The sequence below is a fragment of the Carassius auratus genome, chromosome 5, assembly GCF_003368295.1.
Source record: "Carassius auratus strain Wakin chromosome 5, ASM336829v1, whole genome shotgun sequence".
Taxonomy (NCBI): Eukaryota; Metazoa; Chordata; class Actinopteri; order Cypriniformes; family Cyprinidae; genus Carassius; species Carassius auratus.
In genome coordinates, this window is record NC_039247.1 from 26,771,345 (window position 1) to 26,792,857 (window position 21,513).

A 21,513-nucleotide genomic window follows, 5' to 3' on the forward strand; every position below is an offset into this window, starting at 1 on the left:
GTGTTAGTAATAAAGAGACTTGTTTAAGAGATGTAATTAAATGCATATTTAAAAAAATCTTAATGCTGTTTCAACATTCATTTGAAGGTGCAGTGTAAAATTATGAAAATATATGAATAATAATTTAGTAATGATTAATAACAGAAAATGCGTGAATAATTAGTTAATAATTAGTATAGATCCCCCCTCCCCCCATAAAGAGATTGGGATGGCCCCTAACCCCTTTGCCCCCCAAATTCTATAATCCGGCCCTCAGATTAAATTAATTGAATAGCCCTGCTCTATGCCTTGTTTACAAGCAAAGACACGTACATAAAACAGTCTTTGGAAACATTTCTGAAGATTTTGACAGAGAGGATGACAGGCAATTTTTTTGCCAAGCCTTACTTATTCCAAGCAGAATGTACAGATGATGAAAAAAGATGAATGTTCTATGTCAGCAGCACCACACGAATGTGGCATGGTACTCTCATGAACGCTCGTCGAAGACTGACAAAGAAAAGAAGAAATGTTGAATAAAGTTGTTCTTTTTGCTTTCTTTGCACACAAAAAAGTATTCATGTCGCTCCATAAAATTAAAGTTAAACCCCTGATGTCACATTGACTATTTTAATGATGTCCTTAATACCTTTCTGGGCCTTGAACGTGGTAGTTGCATTCCTGCCAATTAAGCTCTCAGATTCTCAGATTACATCTGACAATATCTGAATTTGTGTTCTGAAGATGAACAAATGTCTTATGGGTTTGGAATGACATGATGCTGAGTAATTAATGACAGAATGTCATTTTTTGGTTGAACTAACCCTTTAACTATGATTTTTGCCTCAATAAACTGATTTGTTGCCTTATTAATAGTTAGGAAGGTAGTTGTTAAATTTAAGTATAGTGTATGATTAAGGGATCTAAAATATGGCTATGCAGAACAATGCTTTAATATTTGCTTTTTAAGTACTAATAAACAGCCAATGTGCTAGTAAAATGCATGCTAGTTAATAGTCAGAATTGTTCCTTAAATTAAAGTCTTACCATTACCTTCGGAGCCATGGACATTTAACATTATGTCTATGTTTTAAAGACATTGCAACAATGTAAAAACATAGATGTTGGTGTCTTAGAGTAGGATGTGTACACATTATTTTCAGTTTCTGTGGGTGCAATTTCAACCTTAATGGCTTTAAAACACACTAAACCATTGCACATAGAGAGAGAGAGAAAGTGAGAGAGAGAGCAATAAAGATAGACAGAGATAGAGTTACAAAAGGAGAATAATAAAAATTATTAATGTTGTAGTATTTTTTTTTTTTTTTTTTTTTGTCATTTTTGTAGAAGTCAAACTATCACACTGTTGTAAAAATGACTATTTGCTGCTTGGAATTCTTAAGACCAAGCTATAAAAAGGCAATATGAAAAAGTCAAAATTATTGGTTGGATGTTTAAAGAGTTAAACCGACCTGGTGTGTATTAACATTAAAGTTTCTCAAATCTATCACATATATATATATATATATATATATATATATATATATATATATATATATATATATAAAATGAGATCATGTTTACAAATTTAGGTGTTTGTTGTTATAATACAAACTGCAGCATATGCCCCGCATATGCTATTTTTCACCAGTCACTACAAATCTATTATCAAAAAAACGAAAATGGATATAACAAATTCTCAAGCAGCAAATAGTACAATGACCATCACTGCAAACCCTTGAGGTCTAAAGCCTGATGGCCAAGGAGCAGAAGAGGTGATGCGTGCATTCACCCTGGTCATTGGGGCGGTGATGTTGATGTTTTCAAGACAGATCGCACCAGAGATACCTCTGTGATTGGCATGTTGATTGACATATGGAAAGTGGAAAGAGTCTACATGGACTCCCCCTGTGAATCATCATCTTCCAGAGACAGAGGCAAGAATAAATCCTAAGAGGTGAAGACAGGTTAGGGTTAAGACAAGGTGAAATAAAGCCAAATTAGAGTTATGTTTATACAATAATTTAGAGTATGGCTGTGTCTAAAATGGAACACTAGAATGCTGTTTATACAAGGTACTTTTTGTTGGATCGGATATCAGTTAGACAGGATCAATTTAAATCTGGCATTGTATGTTATGGCTGTTGCTGTTCAAAACAGCTCAAAAAAGTGTTATAAAAGGACAACAAACATTCCCAGGCTATATGATACTGGATTGGAAATGAAGGTTAAGTTGAATGCACCGCATTATGGAACAGAGTATAGCATACAGTGTGCTGTGGTCACACTGCATTTTTGTGCAAGTAAACATACTGCAAAAAATAAATAAAATGTTAACATGCCATTCCAAACATATTCAGGAAAGGAAAAAGGGACTATTGGTGGTTTAGGTGGTTAACCTACATAGAAACAAGAACTGACAGAACATTACCTTCTGTTTGCGAGTGTTGCCGGGGCTAGTCGGAGTAGAGATGGGAGATTGCTTAGAGATGGGAGTAGAGAGCTGACTACTGGAGCCTGTCCCATTAGCTAGAAAGAGAAAGAAAGTGAAGCGTCAGAGGGATAGATGGAGAGCCACAAACAGAAATATTAATGTAAAAGAAAAGACAAATTGTGGGGTTAGACAGCGTCTCCCCTCCTACTGTGTGTAATCATGTTGTCAACTGTTGTCTAGCCAGCAGCTAGTGTTTGTATCTGTATGCTGGAACTCATTAACACATTTCTTTATGAATAGTGCAGGTTGCTAAGATACACCAGAGCTGTGTTTATATGTGAGGGTAGTGTGATCGTGTGTACTCAAGTACTAAAGGCTGTTTCAAAAACAGAGCTTTCATTTTAAGCAATGCGAAAAAAACAAACAAAAAAAAAAACACTAAGGACCAGGTGCTAAGCCTTGAAAACATTTCAACTAATGAATAAAGTGAAGGGAAGAAGAGCCAGTAAATGTTGGAAAACCTGGATAAGGGGATATATAAAACTTTTCTAAAAGTGCTGATCTTAGCCTTTCATGTGCTAATTAAATGCCCAACTGGTCCAGATTTTTTTTCTAGATTAGCCTTGCTATGTGCTCACGATCTATTACACTTAAAAAAAGCAAAAGGATTTCAAGTAGATCCATAAAAGGTTTTACTGCCAGATGCCACACAAAAACCCTTTAAAAGGAATGATCCCAGTTCAAAACAAGACTTAAATGTTATCTGCTGCATCTGTGAAAGTCAAAATATAACATTTATTATTTTGTACAAAAATTTGTGATAAATTGGTATTTCAGTGGTGGGTTATATATATATAAAATACCTGGTGATTTAAAGAGCAAATAATGTGAAGAACCTACTGTATATTTCAAGAAATCAACAATCATATATTGCTAAAAATGGTTTTTGATAAGAAGAGAGGGTTTCCTGACTAAAATTATAATACTGTTATAGGAAAAAAATAATCTACCAGCTACATAGAGCACACATGTACCATTGAAGAGCACACATGTACCACTCAAAAAAACTTGCATGACAAAACATCAATAAGTCTAAATTTTGCTGCTGTTTTTCATATTAAATGTGAAGAATGACAGCTTGGATGTCAAAATCTTATTAAATTAACAATCCTGACTTGCTATCTACTCACTTGATGTGTCTTTAGAGAGAAAATCCTCTTTACGGATTGCATAGGCTAATGAAAGAGTTTAAAATGTTTTAGTAGTAGTAGTAGTAGTAGTAGTGGTAACTTAAAGCATTCTATAAATATTAATTTCAGTGATGCAAGTATTTGATCAGTTTCGGTACAGTTTTTGTGAAGTGTTCCTGCTCAAGCTCGAGACTGCAAAAAGCCACCCTGTTTGTTTTCTTAATTTTACAAAAGCACATTTTGTTGATACTGTGAGTACACACAAATAAATGTATACACTTTGCAGTTCCGAATGATGTATACTCTTACCTTCATGAGTAAAATTAAAAGGTGCATTTTATGTTTCTTTTTAAGAGAAAGAAAAATGTAAGCGATCACGCTGGCACCTCCAAGTCCTTCAAAGCACACTTCAGTTTCCACTCTTCACACAAACAATTGGGTATTTTTCAACACATTTATCTTACATTTTTTTTATTTATATTATGAAACTCATTAAGTTTTTTATGTCTCAAATTGTGTTTATTTAAGAAGGGGATGTCGTGGCCTAGTGGTTAGAGAGTTTGACTCCTAACCTTGAGCAAGGCACTGAACCCCCAACTGCTCCCTGGGCACCGCAGTATTAATGGCTGCCCACTGGTGTGTGTGTGTGTGTGTGTATGGGTGTGTGTGTGTGTGTCTGTCTGTCTGTCTGTCTGTCCATCTTTGGATGTGTTAAATGCAGAGCACGAATTCTGAGTATGGGTCAACATACTTGGCTGAAAGTCATGTCAGTATCACTAATATGCTCACTGTCTGGTGCTGGTTGCTTGGTGTTTAAAAAAAAAAAAAGATCTGCCCAGGCCTATATGCACCTGCATACCCTGACACTATGCCCATGAGCTACATACAGTGCACATGTCATGTTATAGCCTAATAAAAATAACTTTAAACTCTGTTTAAAAATAAATAATGATGTGAAATATAGAATAGAAAGTTAATAACTAGCAGAAAAGGGGATGTTGTAAAGACAGGAATAAAAGTAAAAATAATTCTCAAAATGTCTGTTCATTTATTTGTAAAGAGAGAGAGCAGTGAAATACAAAACATACAAGATGGATTTTAAAACAAGGGGGTGAGACAAAGAAACATGAAAATAAATGAAAAGAGATTAAAAAAGCGTTAGTCCACCAATAAGTGTGCAGTGATACAGTGATACATATATTCTAATTAAAAGCACACAGGCCATGCAAAAAAAACAAAAAACAAAAAACAAAAAACAAAAAATAGCATGCACAAATGAGCTATTCTTACAAACAAATATCGTTGAAACTAATATTTTCTTCATGTCTTTTAATTAAAAACCTAATGAAATCATTATTTGTTCTGTTCTGCTTTTGTCAATGTTTTGTCAATGTTTGGCTTTTAGTTTTGAAGTAATCTACACTGTAAATATAATAATTTACAATTTGATAAAATATTTGCAAATATACACATTTGAAATGTACAATTTATTAATCCAGGAAGCAACAAAAATGTTGATGACAAATGGAGATTTTGCCACCACAAGATGGCAGACAAGTATTGTCACTGCTGTCCGTGGCTTGAGAAGGTCAAAGATGACATATTAAAAGACAGTTTTTGGTGAGCTAGAACTTTACTTAGTTTCAAAGCTTTAAAATTTAATTAGGCTATGGTGAATTAGACCCAAAACTGCAATATAAGTTGCTTTTGTATGTAATTGTAACCCACATTTAGTGAAGAAAAAAATAAATAAATAAAACCTTAGTCACCTGCTTTAACAAACTGTTACAGTTTTGAAGCCCTGGGTATATTTCTGCTTATTTACCGGAAGTAGCAATGCGTGTATGAAATAAATTTCATTATATTATGCATTAAATTCATTCTGAAAGTAACAGCCATTTATGCATACAGAACATTAATTGCACAGGCAGGTGCAAAGAATACACAAACATTAATTATGAGATTATTACAGAATAACAAAAATCAAGCTGTGACAATGAGCTAAAAATCTAATAAAAACATGAACATATAATTCATAATCATGCATAATTTAACTGTGTAAACAGCAATTAAGTGTGCTAATATAATATAATATCATGGAGAAGCTGTTTAGAATAAAACAAAGTGTATTATTGTAAAAAGCCTGTCAGTCATCAATGCAAGAAATTGTGGTGCTTTAGCTGTGATGTGGAATTAACTACTAAACTTCAGTGTTAAGCTTCATTATGGAGTTAAACATGTTGAGCTGACATGAATCACATAATTATTGGCTCACTGGAATCAGCCGGAGACTTGCAGCGTCGCACGGGACCGGGACTCTTAGTAGAGCCTCTCTGTCCTTTGGGAGTCTTCATCACCCGACACTCTACAGCAAAAGTAAAGGAGACAAATAAAAAGTAAAGGTATGCCTTTAAAGGTATGATGAAAAAGGCATACTTGAAGAAAACAACAAGGCAGAGAAATCACAAACTTTTGCTGACAGATTCCATGACATGAGAAAAAAACCTTGAAAAACATTCTGCCCTCACCCCAAATTTCCCTCATAAAAATACAAACAACACTATCAACTTTATGAATATATGAATGTATGCATGTATGTATGTATTTATTTATTTATGTGCCAATAAAACAGTCTGAAAAGTGAAAAGAGACATTAAGAAATCCAGTCAAAACAACATGCGAACAGCCATTAAAGAAAATAGCCATTAATAGAAAAATTTATAGAATAGAAAAAAGCTAAAATCTTGTAAAATTACTGAGCACACTACCATTTTTTTAAGTTGAGGCAAAATGGAAATAAAAAAAACATACACTGTTTTGTTGGTTAGCTCTTGTATTGTTAGTATAGTAACAATACAAATTCTAATATAGCTACTTTCAAGCCTATGTATTTTGTAGATTTGAAATCTAGAGTTTTAAAGAAACATCTTCAACTTTGGTGATGCTGCTCCTATTGCAGGCAAAAAGCAGTATACAGGTATCTCAGTAAATTACAACGTCATCGAAAAGTTCAATTATTTCAGTAAATCAATTCAAATTGTGAAACTTATTATATAATATTAAATAAATTCAGTGCACACATAGAGAAGTAGTTTAAGCCTTTGTTTCTATTAATTTAGATAATTTTGGCTCACATTTAACAAAAAACCACCCTATGAATTCACCCTATTTACACATTTTTACAAATAGTTTATTAATTGTTTGCTCATGTTGTTGCTGTACATGATTTAGTTGAAACCATTCATCATCTGTAAGTGTTTATAAATGTTTACTAATAATTTAGTACCTAGGGCATTGGACTTTTAGCTACTATAATGTACTCCAAGCCTAATGTTTGGGTAAAAGGTGATTAGTTGAGTGTGGCAAAATGCTTGCTAAAGACATAACACACATTGTAATTTGGATGCAAAACATATTTTGCCTCAACACTAAGAATACTGCTGTATATCATTAAACAGGATATTTCTTGAATCATACATCTACAGATACACAGCTGACCCCTCAACCCTATCCATTCTACCAAACCTCTATCTAACCTTATCCATATCACACCTCAATAGCAGCAAAAGTAATGTGCATTAACAAAAGCTTTTAATCATTGTATAACATCTGTTAAAATAATTTTTAGATTTTCAAGAAGTACATTATCATATGAATTGAAAGTTTAATGAAATTTGTAAGCATTTTAATTAATATGAAATAATATACAGTTAACCGGAAGTTGATTGTTAAAATAAGTTTATTAGTTTTACGATCACCAGCTGGAGTGTCCATGAGCTTCTCCAGAGGTCACTCACTAGTCTCCTGAAGCCAGAACTTTAGACTGAAGGTCTCGAATTCATGGCACCTTTCATTGGCCAAGGCATCGCCCATGAGGCCGTTTCAAACAACCAGTCACAGTTCGTTTGTTTATCGTCACGTTTCGAGGCATGGAAATGTCACCACAATAACAATAACTCTGACATATTTTAAAGATTCTATGCTGTGAACTTTAAATATTTCACATACTTTTGAAAATCCAGCGTTTACTTGATAAGTGCTCATCGTCACATTTGTTAACACAACGGTTTGCTTTTTCATGAGAGGATAAAGCGCCATGGTATCTTTGTTTCCAGGTGGAACGTTAAACAATGCGACACACGTATCTCGTGGAAATCCTGTAGAAGTCAACCAATCCAGTGACGACTTTGACACTCTTGAAGTTTTTACACTTTTTTGTCCCATATGCATCAGATGTTTAGCCAGCAGACAGTGGGCCCGACGTCTGAGGCTGAGACTAATCCCTCATTAACTACATTCCGCATTATCCTTTGCCTGGATTCTTGCTCACTGATTGCATTCACCTGTGTCTTGTTACCTCCATCAGTCTCACATTATATAAGATTCATTCACACACACACACACACACACACTTGACTCAGTATTCTGTAGCGTGGACTTGTGACAATGGGTCATGAAGGGTGTTATCGATTGTCTTCTGGACAACTGTCAGATCAGCAGTCTTCCCCATGATTGTGTAGCCTAGTGAACCAAACTTAGAGACCATTTTGAAGACTCAGGGAACCTCAGGAATGCTGATCTGACAGTTGTCCAGAAGACAATCATTGATATCCTTCACAAGGAGGGTAAGCCACAAACATTCATTGCCAAAGAAGCTGGCTGTTCACAGAGTGCTGTATCCAAGCATGTTAACAGAAAGTTGAGTGTAAGGAAAAAGTTTGAAAGAAAAAGATGCAAAACCAACCGAGAGAACCGCAGCCTTATGAGGATTATCAAGCAAAATTGATTTAAGAATTTGAGTGAACTTCATAAAGAATGGACTGTGGCTGGGGTCAAGGCATCAAGAGCCACCACACACAGACGTGTCAAGAAATTTGGCTACAGTTGTCGTATTCCTCTTGTTAAGCCACTCCTAAACCACAAACAACATCAGAGGCGTCTGTAATAACCTGATTATTCAGTAAATCGGGATATTGTGTTTTTTATTTTGTTCACAAGAATGTATTTTATTTCATTATAATGATGCATTAAGGCATTTTACTGTATTTTATTAGGTGATAAGTAATTGCATAATTTCATAGTTTTAATATAAAAGTTAAATTATGCATTTGCATATATTGTTAACATTTTTTTTTTAAATAATAATAAAGAGAAATTTATAGGTAGTTTACAAAGAGCAGATATATTTCAATTGTTACTATTCCATGATGCTTTGAGTGTACTATGGGAAAAAAGAGTTCGCGGACATCTTGCGTTGTGAGGGAGTAAGTTGAACTGTTCCCAAAGACGGAGCTGAGAGAGCTGAGCTAGGCTAAAGCTAAAGCTAACTCCGTCGTGTCTGTACGGATTACCTCACCGAGAGCCGCAAGGAAGCAGACAGTGTTGCTGCCGGAGATTCAGCATTCACCTGCAGTGAGGACAACAGGAAAGGGGGATTCCTTGTGCATACATTCTGGGTTCCTTGAATCGTGAGGACGGGGATTTTCTTCGGACTGGTAGGATTATTGTTGAGGTGTTTTCAAATGTGTGTTTATTGTGTGTGTGTGTTTGTCCTTTCAGCACTGTAAAATATATTCACCAGTTACGTGGTAACCAAAGGTACATATTTTTAATTATTTATTTAATTATTTATGAGTTATTTAATTAATATTATATCTGGGAAACATCTCATTAGTGTTTTAAAGGTGAGGATCATATTTATTCATAAGACATTCATAAGAATGTCTCTTTTGCCAGTTTGTTATTTAGAGTTTAAAGGGGGGGGGGGGGGGGGGGGAGAGACACTTATCAACAGTATATTATTTCATATTAATTAAAATGCTTACAAATGTCATTAAACTTTCAATTCATATGATAATGTACTTCTTGAAAATCTAAAAATGTTTTTAACAGATGTTATACAATGATTAAAAGCTTTTGTTAATGCACATTACTTTTGCTGCTATTGAGGTGTGATATGGATAAGGTCAGATAGAGGTTTGGTAGAATGGATAGGGTTGAGGGGTCAGCTGTGTATCTGTAGATGTATGATTCAAGAAATATCCTGTTTAATGATATACAGCAGTATTCTTAGTGTTGAGGCAAAATATGTTTTTCATCCAAATTACAATGTGTGTTATAGCAAGCATTTAGCCACACTTAACTAATCACCTTTTACCCAAACATTACGCTTGGAGTACATTATAGTAGCTAAAAGTCCAATGCCCTAGGTACTAAATTATTAGTAAACATTTATAAACACTTACAGATGATGAATGATTTCAACTAGATCATGTACAGCAACAACATGAACAAATAATTAATAAATTATTTGTAAAAATGTGTAAATAGGGTGAATTCAGGTAATTCGGGACACTTTTTGCCATTGAGATTACTTTTCATAAACCTACTAATGATTTGTAAATGTTTATAAACAATGAATAGTTTCCACTTTAAATGACTAATTAAGCTTTTTCAACATTTAGGTAACTAGGTAATACGTGAACTGAAGTTTCATGACATTTGTTAGCGTTCAAACATACATAATGAAAAGCTTAATTGTTAAATCAATCAATAATCATTATAATTCCTTTTAAAATAATTAGCCTGAGCATATGAATTGAAAGTGTAATGACATTACCCAAAGATCCATTAAGCATTATATAATGTTTCATAATGATTTATTGAAGCTTTTGATCATTGTAAACCATTTGTCAAAATCATCTGAAGATTTTCGAAAAGTGAAATGGAATGTTTAATGACAATTTAGATTAAATAATGATCTGTTAATCATTAGGTAATGTTAAATAAGTATATTAGAAAATATCAATAAGCACATTAGCTCATATTTCTAGATATTTAAATATTAAATAACTAACAATCTGTTAAGCATTATATACTATATGTTAATGATATATTAATTAACAAAAAAAAGTATCAAAGTGTTACAGGCTGTTTATTAGTACTTATAACACATATTCTGCATGACCATATTCTACAACCTTAATCCTATCAATCCTTAAATTTAACATCAACCTTACTAACCATTAACAAGCAGCAAATTACGAGTTTATTGAGGCAAATGTAATAGTTAATGGTTTGTTAATAGTGAGAATCGCACCTTAAAATACATTGTGACTGTCAATATTAATTTCTCATTTAATAATTAAATGATATGACCAACCGTTTTCATCCAGGGAGAAGTCATCCTGTGCATAGCGAAATTTTTCTGGTCCACAGGCAATGAAAACATCGTCATCACCAAAGAAATCTTGCAAGCAAGTGACCTAAAATAAATAAACATGAAAGAAAGATATATGAAAAACTGTATTTCTGTAATTAAGTAATTAAGATATGGCAGTTTTTTTTTAAGATAAATTACTATAAATGGAATTTAAAGGAATGTAACTCTATGGTCCTGGTTTGGAATGCAGTCATGAAAGAGAGCATGCCCATCATTCAAGTACCATGCATTATATGAATGCAAATACCAGAGAAATTAGAGAACTTTGAAACTGCCTGCAACAAGGAATGTGTTCTTTTAAAAGTGAAAATTTCTCTCACAGAAACCATTCAAACATGGCATTTGATAAACAGCAGCAATTTAATCCTTTTGATTCACTATTACAAAGTGTCCTGGCAGGAGTAAAAATCTAAAGCTTTGACCAAAGAGTGACTATTTTCACTGGTAAAAAAAAGACAAATAAACAAACAAAACAACAACAACAACAATTTTTTTTGGCTTTTAAATGAAATTTATTTAATATTTATTCAGAATTGTCCACTGAACTTAAAAAAAGCAATTTAATGTAACAATATAACATGTATAACTGTTGATTTGTCATTAATTTCTGCAGTTTTTCTCACTCACATACACTTTTGCCTTTTTCTAGATGTTTTTGCTCATTAGTAAACTGCATATTTTGATTATTACGGTTTCCTGTGTTGTTACTGTAGTCATTCTGTATGTGTTGATTTTAATCTACAACAAAATGTGCACACATTCACATTTTGTCCCCATCGGTATATTACTTTAAAACATAGTAAAACACACACACACAGCCCAGCATTTTGTGGTAAACGTGACCAAGCCTGCTTGGTCAATATCACCTAGTGCTGAGCTTGTCCCTTTTTGACTTTGGCTTTTTGTAAGGCAACATTTTTGCATGCATCTCTACCATGCATTGGCAGTTTGTTTGATGTTCACACACAGACACATTTACGTCTATGACTTTACTACGGTCTTTCAGTTGTTCATAAGCAAGGAAATAAATGTTTTAAAATAAAATAAATCTTGCTGGAGACTGAAATTTGACATTCTGCTAAAATTAGGTCACCACCAGTAAAGAGGCCAAACCCAGTCTATCACTCCAATCTAACACACATACACACACACACTGATATATGACTAAGCTAATCTATGCTGACCTTGCTGTGAACAGCTGGCCAGCAGGGTGCGTGTCTGCATACTTGGATGTGTTTGTGTGTGTGTGTGTGTGTGCTCTAGTTTTTTGTGACATATAAGGACACAACTCTGTATAATGACATGGGTATGACACAGGTATTACAAGGAGAGGGTGACTTATGAGGACATAACCCATGTCCCCATTTTTCAAAACGCTTATAAATCATACAGAATTCGTTTTTTTTTTTTGAGAAAGTAAAAATGCACAAAGTTTCCTGTGAGGGTTAGGGTTAGGTGTAGGGTTGATGAAGACTGATAGAATATAAAGTTTGTACAGTATAAAAACCATTACGCCTATGGGATGTCCCCACTTTTCACAAAAACAAATGTGTGTGTGTGTGTGTGTGTTTGTGTGTGTGTGCGCGTGAATGTGTTTAAATGTGTCAATACTTGTACCTACCAAACTGTATTTTGGGGACAAATTTGTACCCAGAAGTTAAGTACATATGACAAAATCTTAATTCAAGGAAAGTTGTAAAAATGCCCAATTTTGATCCTAGCAAGTCATTTTTTTAATTATTTGAATTGCTCCCATCTGATAGTAGCTACATTCTGTCAATACTGTATGTAGGATAAATACATGTAAGAGACTCTTTTGTCCCAGGGTCTTATGTTATTATTATTATTATTTATTTTGTAATTATTATTATTATTATTATTATTATTATTATTATTAAGTTGTAGTAGTAGTAGTAGTATATTGTCATTTTTTTATTATTATATTACTAACTAATATTACCAAACCAATTGTATATATTTAAAGTATTTATACAAACTGTATATAAAAACAATAAAATTACTACAATACTATGACAATCACATAATGCATCAGCTAATAAAATTATCATAATTAAACAGGTAAATAACAACAGATTTTTATCTTTTTTATATATATACATTTTCTGAAGAGTAACTGATGCTTGCTTGTACAATAGTGTTAGGATGTTTTGTCTGGTTGCCATGGCATATACAGATGTTGTGTAGATGTTAGGATGTTCTGAAGGTTTTGCTAAGGATGTTGCTATGAGGATGTTGTCTTGGGTGTTCAAAATTAAAATAAGTCTGCTAATTATCACTAATAAGCAAATACTAAAATAAAAACATATCATAACCTGTTCATCTTTCCTGCACTGAAAAACAAAAGGTGGGAGTCTGTGTGACAAAGCAAAACAAAAACTACTATATCTTCTTAAACCTCTTTACTGTCTTACTGTCCAAGATACTAGAAAAGGTGGTATCCTCACAATTATATTCCTTCTTAGAGAAAAATGGTATATGTGAGGATTTCCAGTCAGGATTTAGACCGTATCATAGTACTGAAACTGCTCTCCTTAGAGTTACAAATGATCTGCTCTTATCATCTGATCATGGGTGTATCTCTCTATTAGTTTTATTGGATCTTAGTGCTGCGTTTGACACAATTGACCACAGCATTCTTTTGCATAGACTTGAACACTTTGTTGGCATCAGTGGAAGTGCATTAGCATGGTTTAAATCGTACTTATATGACCGCCATCAGTTCGTAGCAGTGAATGAAGATGTATCATATCGATCACAAGTGCAGTATGGAGTACCTCAAGGCTCAGTTCTAGGGCCGCTACTCTTCACGCTTTATATGTTACCCTTGGGAGATATCATCAGGAAACATGGTGTTAGCTTTCACTGTTATGCTGATGATACGCAGCTCTATATTTCCTCGCAGCCCGGTGAAACACACCAATTTGAAAAACTAATGGAATGCATAGTCGATATAAAAAATTGGATGACGAGTAATTTCTTACTGCTAAATTCAGAAAAAACAGAGGTGTTAATCATAGGGCCTAAAAACTCTACTTGTAATAACCTAGAACACTGTCTAAGACTTGATGGTTGCTCTGTCAATTCTTCGTCATCAGTTAGGAACCTAGGTGTGCTACTTGATCGCAATCTTTCCTTAGAAAGCCACGTTTCTAGCATTTGTAAAACTGCATTTTTCCATCTCAAAAATATATCTAAATTACGGCCTATGCTCTCAATGTCAAATGCAGAAATGTTAATCCATGCATTTATGACTTCAAGGTTAGACTACTGTAATGCTTTATTGGGTGGTTGTTCTGCACGCTTGGTAAACAAACTACAGCTAGTCCAAAATGCAGCAGCAAGAGTTCTTACTAGAACCAGGAAGTATGACCATATTAGCCCGGTCCTGTCCACACTGCACTGGCTCCCTATCAAACATCGTATAGATTTTAAAATATTGCTTATTACTTATAAAGCCCTAAATGGTTTAGCACCTCAGTATTTGAATGAGCTCCTTTTACATTATACTCCTCTACGTCCGCTACGTTCTCAAAACTCAGGCAATTTGATAATACCTAGAATATCAAAATCAACTGCGGGCGGCAGATCCTTTTCCTATTTGGCGCCTAAACTCTGGAATAACCTACCTAACATTGTTCGGGAGGCAGACACACTCTTGCAGCTTAAATCTAGATTAAAGACCCATCTCTTTAACCTGGCATACACATAACATACTAATATGCTTTTAATATCCAAATCCGTTAAAGGATTTTTAGGCTGCATTAATTAGGTAAACTGGAACCGGAACACTTCACATAACACCGTACTTTCTACATCATTAGAAGAATGGCATCTACGCTAATATTTGTCTGTTTCTCTCTTGTTCCGAGGTCACCGTGGCCACCAGATCCAGTCTGTGTCCAGATCAGAGGGTCACTGCAGTCACCCGGATCCAGTACGTATCCAGACCAGATGGTGGATCAGCACCTAGAAAGGACCTCTACTGCCCTGAAAGACAGCGGAGACCAGGACAACTAGAGCCCAGATACAGATCCCCTGTAAAGACCTTGTCTCAGAGGAGCACCAGGACAAGACCACAGGAAACAGATGATTCTTCTGCACAATCTGACTTTGCTGCAGCCTGGAATTGAACTACTGGTTTCGTCTGGTCAGAGGAGAACTGGCCCCCCAACTGAGCCTGGTTTCTCCCAAGGTTTTTTTTCTCCATTCTGTCACCGATGGAGTTTCGGTTCCTTGCCGCTGTCGCCTCTGGCTTGCTTAGTTGGGGTCACTTCATCTACAGCGATATCGTTGACTTGATTGCAAATTAAAACAGACACTATTTCAACTGAACAGAGATGACATCAATGAATTCAATGATGAACTGCCTTTAACTATCATTTTGCATTATTGAGACACTGTTTTCCAAATGAATGTTGTTCAGTGCTTTGGCGCAATGTATTTTGTTTAAAGCACTATATAAATAAAGGTGATTGATTGATTGATTGATTATCAGTGTGATATTTACTTGCGGATTCTAATAATTATCCAAGCTGATATTTAAATGCAGACAATACTCCTGTCAATCATGTGGCAGTCAAGCCTCCTGTGCCTGCTGCCCCAGACCCTTTCCTGGGTTGTACTGATTAAATGAGAAACTGGGAAACCCCAAGAGGCAAGTGTGTGTGTGTGTGTGTGTATGTGTCAAAAATGCTCATAAAAATGGGCCATTAAAGAAGGCCTCATGGGACACATAATCTTCAAATTGTTCTCAGACACATCCAGTCCAGTACGAAATATAAATCCAAGTTTATGCAAACCTTTTGCTTATTACCATACCCCCACAGGGCACTGAATGACGTCAGGGTTAAAGAGGTCAAAGGTCAAGGGCAGGGGTAGACTGAGGTACGAGATGAATCCATGGAAACAGTGATGTTCCAAAGAAAAATGCTGGGGCATAATGCACATATAAAGATACAGAATAAAACTGCCCATTGCATTACAAACACATTTACAAGCATTCTGTTTGTACTTTCTAAAATCTTGGTTGATTTGCAGTGTGCTGACTTCCATTGAATTTCATAAATGATTAAAGAAGTTTCCAACAGATAGTAGTTTAATTGAAGTTAGTAAACTTGAAACACTAGTTTGCCATTTCAATAGCAAAAAAAACTTAGCTTAAGTTCAATTATTTTGATAACCTTTAAGAGAAAGAAAATAATTAAAATACATAATAGAAGAGTTTGACATCCTATGTATTAACAGGTGTACACATATGCACCATGTGCATTACAGTGCAACATTATACACAGTATAAGGTAGCAAAATGTCTCTTACAGTCCGCCTGATGCTCTCGGTGATTTCAGCGTCTGTCGTCTCACTGAGGATGGAAACACATGAACAACCTCTCCAGAATTGCTCTGTGAGTCACTTTATGAACATCTGACCATTTGATTTGAGTAAAACTAGCGTCATGTCCAAGCGGCAACGCTCTTCTGAAACCTATGGGTGAAGTCACGGACACTATATGCATGATTTCAGTCTATGGTCATGTCACATACACAGAACTGTAAAGGTATTAGCGGCATCCCGTCAAAATAAAAGTCTGGCACAATTTTCCGTAGAATGTACACAGTCTACTACTAGTACTACTACTAAAATGAAACAAACATTATTTTTTAAGGATTAATCACACAAGATTTCTTCCATGTATTAATTTTAATAGTAAATACCCTTTGTTTGCCAAAAGATTAAGTTTGCTTAATAATTAAAATATAACTGATAAATTAAATGTATGTTTTATGCCTTAATTTGATAACCAGAAAGTACACAACACAGAAATTAAAAAGGGTAAAAAATTAATAAGGCCACTTTAAGAAAACCAAGGTCCTAGAGTTTGGACGAAAGGTGGAGAAGCTCATAGTCCAAGTTGCTTGAAGTACAGGTGCCCATTTCACTAAGGAGGTTCAACCAACTCTGAGTTTAAACTTGAACTCTGGGTAGACTTACCCTGAGAAGGGAAACTCTGAGTTTTCGGTTACAGAACAGCTGAAATGAGTTGGCTTAATCAACTCTAAATTGACTCACTCCGAGTTAAGCATGTGCACCACAACTATAAAAAGCCATTATCAATGGAGCGCTGATATTACGATTCACCATGGCAACAGCTCCTGCCAAAAAGCCATCTGAATACTTCAGACTCAATACAAATTTAATTCTTATCACTGTTATGATATCCCAGGTGAAAACTGGCAGAATGTTAGATTAACTATTAGTTAAACAAGTTATGGTATCTCATGGGCAAAAAAATAAAAATAAAATAATAATATTAATAATAATATTTTAAGTGCATTTTTCTTATTTTACAAATGATCTGCCAATAAAGTAGAAAAATACAGTAATGGCTAAGTGGAATTAAGATACTTTGCAACTGCAAGTAGCTCTTGATGCTATTTACAGAAAAAAATGTACAATGAAAATCGTGATATATTCTATTTACCTTGTAAAAGTAGCAGTTCTTTGCAACAGGCTGAGTGTAAATAATAATTAGATGCTAGTTATACTTAATACTGACAAATACATTTGCACCTCAGTATTGTTTTACATTAACAGGATTGAATAATAACAGATTGTAAATGATTATATTTATTACAATCATTATTAAACACTTTTTAGGCACTTTACTTCCACTTTTAGAACATATTGTTCATTTTTATTGAAAATAAATTATAATGTGACATGTGATGGGAAAAGTGAGAAGAACGAGGTCAGCAAAAGCCGGACTGTAACCCAATCAATCGCTTTACAAGCTAGTTTTCCATGACCAAAAAATGGAAACACGTTATTCCGCGTCAGGTATGATTCTGGTGTGTAAAGACACAGAAAACGCGAAGCAGCCATCACACAACTGACATGCAGCCGAAACGCCACGCTCACGCCACGCAGTGTGTCACCGGCCTTAAAATCAGTTGCAGGGCGGGATTTGCGTTGAACGCAGAGACTTCCGCCACTTAATATGTTCGTTTGGAAACATGAAAATGTATATGTTCCACACACAAAATATTGCATTTGGTCATTCGGTACACACGTGCACCGTACCGAAAGCCCTGTACCGAAACGGTCCAGTACGAATACACGTACCATTACACCCCTAATATATATATAGATTTTTATTGTTATTAAAAGCTTTTTTGATTGTCCACTGGTTCCCGCCTCCTTCTTCCCACGAAAGAACTGCGTTACACTTACCCTATAGCAAACATTACAACTACTACAACAACTAACTTACTATCAATAAGCAGCAAATTAAGCAAAGTTAAAAGGGTAGTTCACCCACTAATTAAAATTCTGTCATCATTTACTCACCGTCACGTTGAAGATATTTTGAAGATTGTTGGTAATCAAACAGTTGGTGGTTCCCATTGACTTCCATAGTATTTATTTTCCTACTATGGAAGTCAATGGTAACAACTAACTATTTGATTACCAGCAATCTTCAAAATATCTTCTTTTATGTTCAACATAAGAAAGCAGAACTATCCTTTTAATAGACTCTCTTGCCATTTATTTATGTTCTCCATTTTAGTTAATTTATTTTAGTTCTCCATTTCCATTCTGGCGGGCTGTCACCATAGGCTTGTGCAGCTCTAACTTTATCCAGTGGTGACATAACTTCCAATTATTATGAAATTGGCCTACCATTTAAGTTATTTAAGGGGGCAATTACTCTAGTTTGGTCAACTTACAAACTAGTTGAAACAGCAAAAATGTAAAATGCTAAGTTGAATGAACAAGTTCAGAAACTGCAAGATGTAAACTTGATGACAACTAATCTGAGATTTTTATTTATTTATTTTGTATTTATTTATTTATTTTTACAATGCAGCTATAATAATCACTACATCTTATGGCTCTCGCAGACAAAAATATGATAACCACTGTAGCCCATAATCCTTTGCCTTAACAACTGCCATGCCCATATGATTCTTATTCACCAATAACTCCTCCCAAACACACACCCTCAAATTTAACATATGCAGGAGTCCCCATATATTATACCCCCCCCCCCACACACACACACACTGCCAGTCTACAGCCTGTCCATATTATTATTTTTATTAATATTATTATTTTTGTTCAGCACTCTATGTTGGACAGATAGAAGTGCACACATACATGACCAAAATCATGACTGTGTTTGTGCAAGTTGTATAAGTTAAATACTATTTTAAAGAGGAGTTTCTCAAATGCCTTTTAAAATATCAAAAGCATGTTCAGTATAGTACAGACAAAAGAATGAAAAATTAAGACACGGCCCTCATTCCTCTGGGAAATCTATTTGTTTTGGGGAAGGGGCGGTGACTGTCTGTGTGTTAGCATTTATGCTGCTATTCATTTTGCAAAATACATGATTGCTAAAAGATTTTTCAACACTCTTACATGTGGTATCGCCCCCAGGAATCACACTAATTAATATCTTCCCTCTCTTAAAAGAGAACAATTAAAGAGAACTCAACCCATTTAAAGAGAAGTGCCTAACCCAAAAACCCAGTTAGCTGTGTGTGTGTGTGTGTGTGTGTGTGTGCCTGTGCAGGTGTTTGAGTATGTGTGCATTACAGCAGCACAATAAATGTGTATGCCAAAAAGCAGTACACAAGGGCAAAGAAAGTGAAAGACACACATAAATACAAAGGAGAAAGAGGAGAACAAAGAAAACGACTAGGTAAAAAAAAAAATAATACAAAAAGAGTGAAATAACTAGTAGTTGTTGTTTTTCTCCAAAACATAGTGGTGATTGCCTATGTAAAAAGCTCAATGAGTAAAGTAAAATAAAAAGTAATATATATATATATATATATATATATATATATATATATATATATATATATATATATATATATATATATATATATATATATTTCAATTTAATATCTTTATATCATAATGTCATCAGTTTATTTTTAATATTAAATATTATATATCAACAACTTTGGTCCTGACCTATGACCAAGAAAGAAAGAAAGAAGCAAGTATTTAGAGATGGAGGATGCACTCTAGAACATAGAGAAATTGAATTCTTGATTTTTTTTCAGCATGCCTATTCAGAGTAATTGAAAAAAAAAATGTAACAAGCTGACAGTGACATACTGAATAACCTTTCAGAGTGCCTGAAATGAACTAAAATAAAATAAAATAAAACGTTGTAACAGAAATGACTCGAACCAGACGAATTAAAGAGTCTATCAGGGCTGTGTTTGAAACACGGAGCCGAATTCCTCAGGAAGTCATAAAACATTCTGTGCCACAAGTCCCAAGCAAGATGAGCAACCAACTTGTTAACACAACAGCTTTCAACATTAACACCACTAGAACAATTATTTACAATTTCAAATCGAAGAAATTTGGTATCAAATTTGTTGTCCGTAATAGAAATGCAACGCTAGACATCACAAGTAAACCCATGAGATCGAGTTAAACACTTCCATTGACTTCCCCACAACTAGCAGAATGAAATTCCTAAGGGGGGGGGGGGGGGGGGGGGGGTCTTGTAATCTCTGTTCTTCACCGAACATCCCTATGTCCGAGAATGACAAGGAAACTGTCTTTTGTACATATATATGAACCAAAATGAACTCCAAAATGACTTCTAAATGAATATCATTCCATCGCTTAACTCCATATTCATTTATATGTAACCCACACATTCAACTATCATGTATAATCACTTATTGTGTATGTCTTTTGATAACTATAGGATACATAGTCATGTCTAGTATTGATATAATCAAATCTGCTTGCTTGAATAAGTTCAGACAATCATTTATTTGTCAAATATATCATAACCTGGTTATAGGAATCATGTCCAAAATTAGACCCTGCAAGAGTGGGACAATTCGGACCACATGCTTGGTAAGAAAAAAAACATATGATTTATGATAACCCCGAGCCAAGACAATATCTGATTGGTCAAGACAACATTTGAGGTGTGGCCAACAGGCCAGTTTAAATACTTAGGACACCATAAAATCTGGCTTTTAGTCTCTAGCTATGCTGCTGCTATTAGTCATGTGGCTTTCAGTTGTTAGCTTTGCTTCTGCTATTTGTCATGTCTGCTTTTAGTTTGCTTTTAGCTTTTAGCTTGTAGCTTTGCTACCTAGCTTTAGCTTTCAGCCATGCTGTTTAGTCATCACTGTTCTCCAGCGTGCTTCGGCCTGCCTGCTGCATAGGCGGAGTTTCACTTTTGTGCGTGGGGGGCACCTACCAGCGGACGCGGTGTAGCAGTCGATTCTGTTCCCCTCGGAGTGTCTGTTTCCCTTTACGCAAACATACTACAATTCTTGCGTAGTTGCCGAGTTACTATACGTACGATCAGAACTGGCGTGCGCAAGAAGTGTGACTGGATGTACGGCAAGTCAAATAGTTCAAAATACCGTCCTAAATCTTAAACTTGAAAATAAATTTAAGACGAGAGGTTTTTCAACTTGAAATGTAAAAACATAAGACAAAAATAACGGAACAACTGCAAGATGAATGATTAAAAAAAAAGAACATATACGGGAGTGTGAGAATCATTTTACTATGCTGCAGTGTAGCAAGAAATTTGTCCCTTTTTGCTTTCCTTACATCCAGGTGTGTTTGGTGCATTTGCATGTGGGTATGTTGCCAAGTCCGTGGAATTTAGGCTGCTT

At 34.8% G+C, this 21,513-nt stretch overlaps 1 protein-coding gene across 1 annotated transcript in view; it reads right to left on the minus strand.

Annotated features, from left to right (window-relative positions):
* Nucleotides 1-1,657: 1,657 nt before the first annotated feature.
* The window catches only part of LOC113084161 (neuronal migration protein doublecortin), an 81,881-nt gene continuing 62,025 nt past the window's right edge, over nucleotides 1,658-21,513 (minus strand). The window contains exons 4-7 of the mRNA XM_026254802.1: nucleotides 10,766-10,868; nucleotides 5,879-5,968; nucleotides 2,411-2,508; nucleotides 1,658-1,929 (exon numbers count right to left, since the gene is read on the minus strand). Of these exons, the coding sequence (XP_026110587.1) occupies nucleotides 1,873-1,929; nucleotides 2,411-2,508; nucleotides 5,879-5,968; nucleotides 10,766-10,868 (348 nt within the window). The 3' untranslated portion in view covers nucleotides 1,658-1,872. The remainder of the gene's footprint in view (nucleotides 1,930-2,410; nucleotides 2,509-5,878; nucleotides 5,969-10,765; nucleotides 10,869-21,513) is intronic.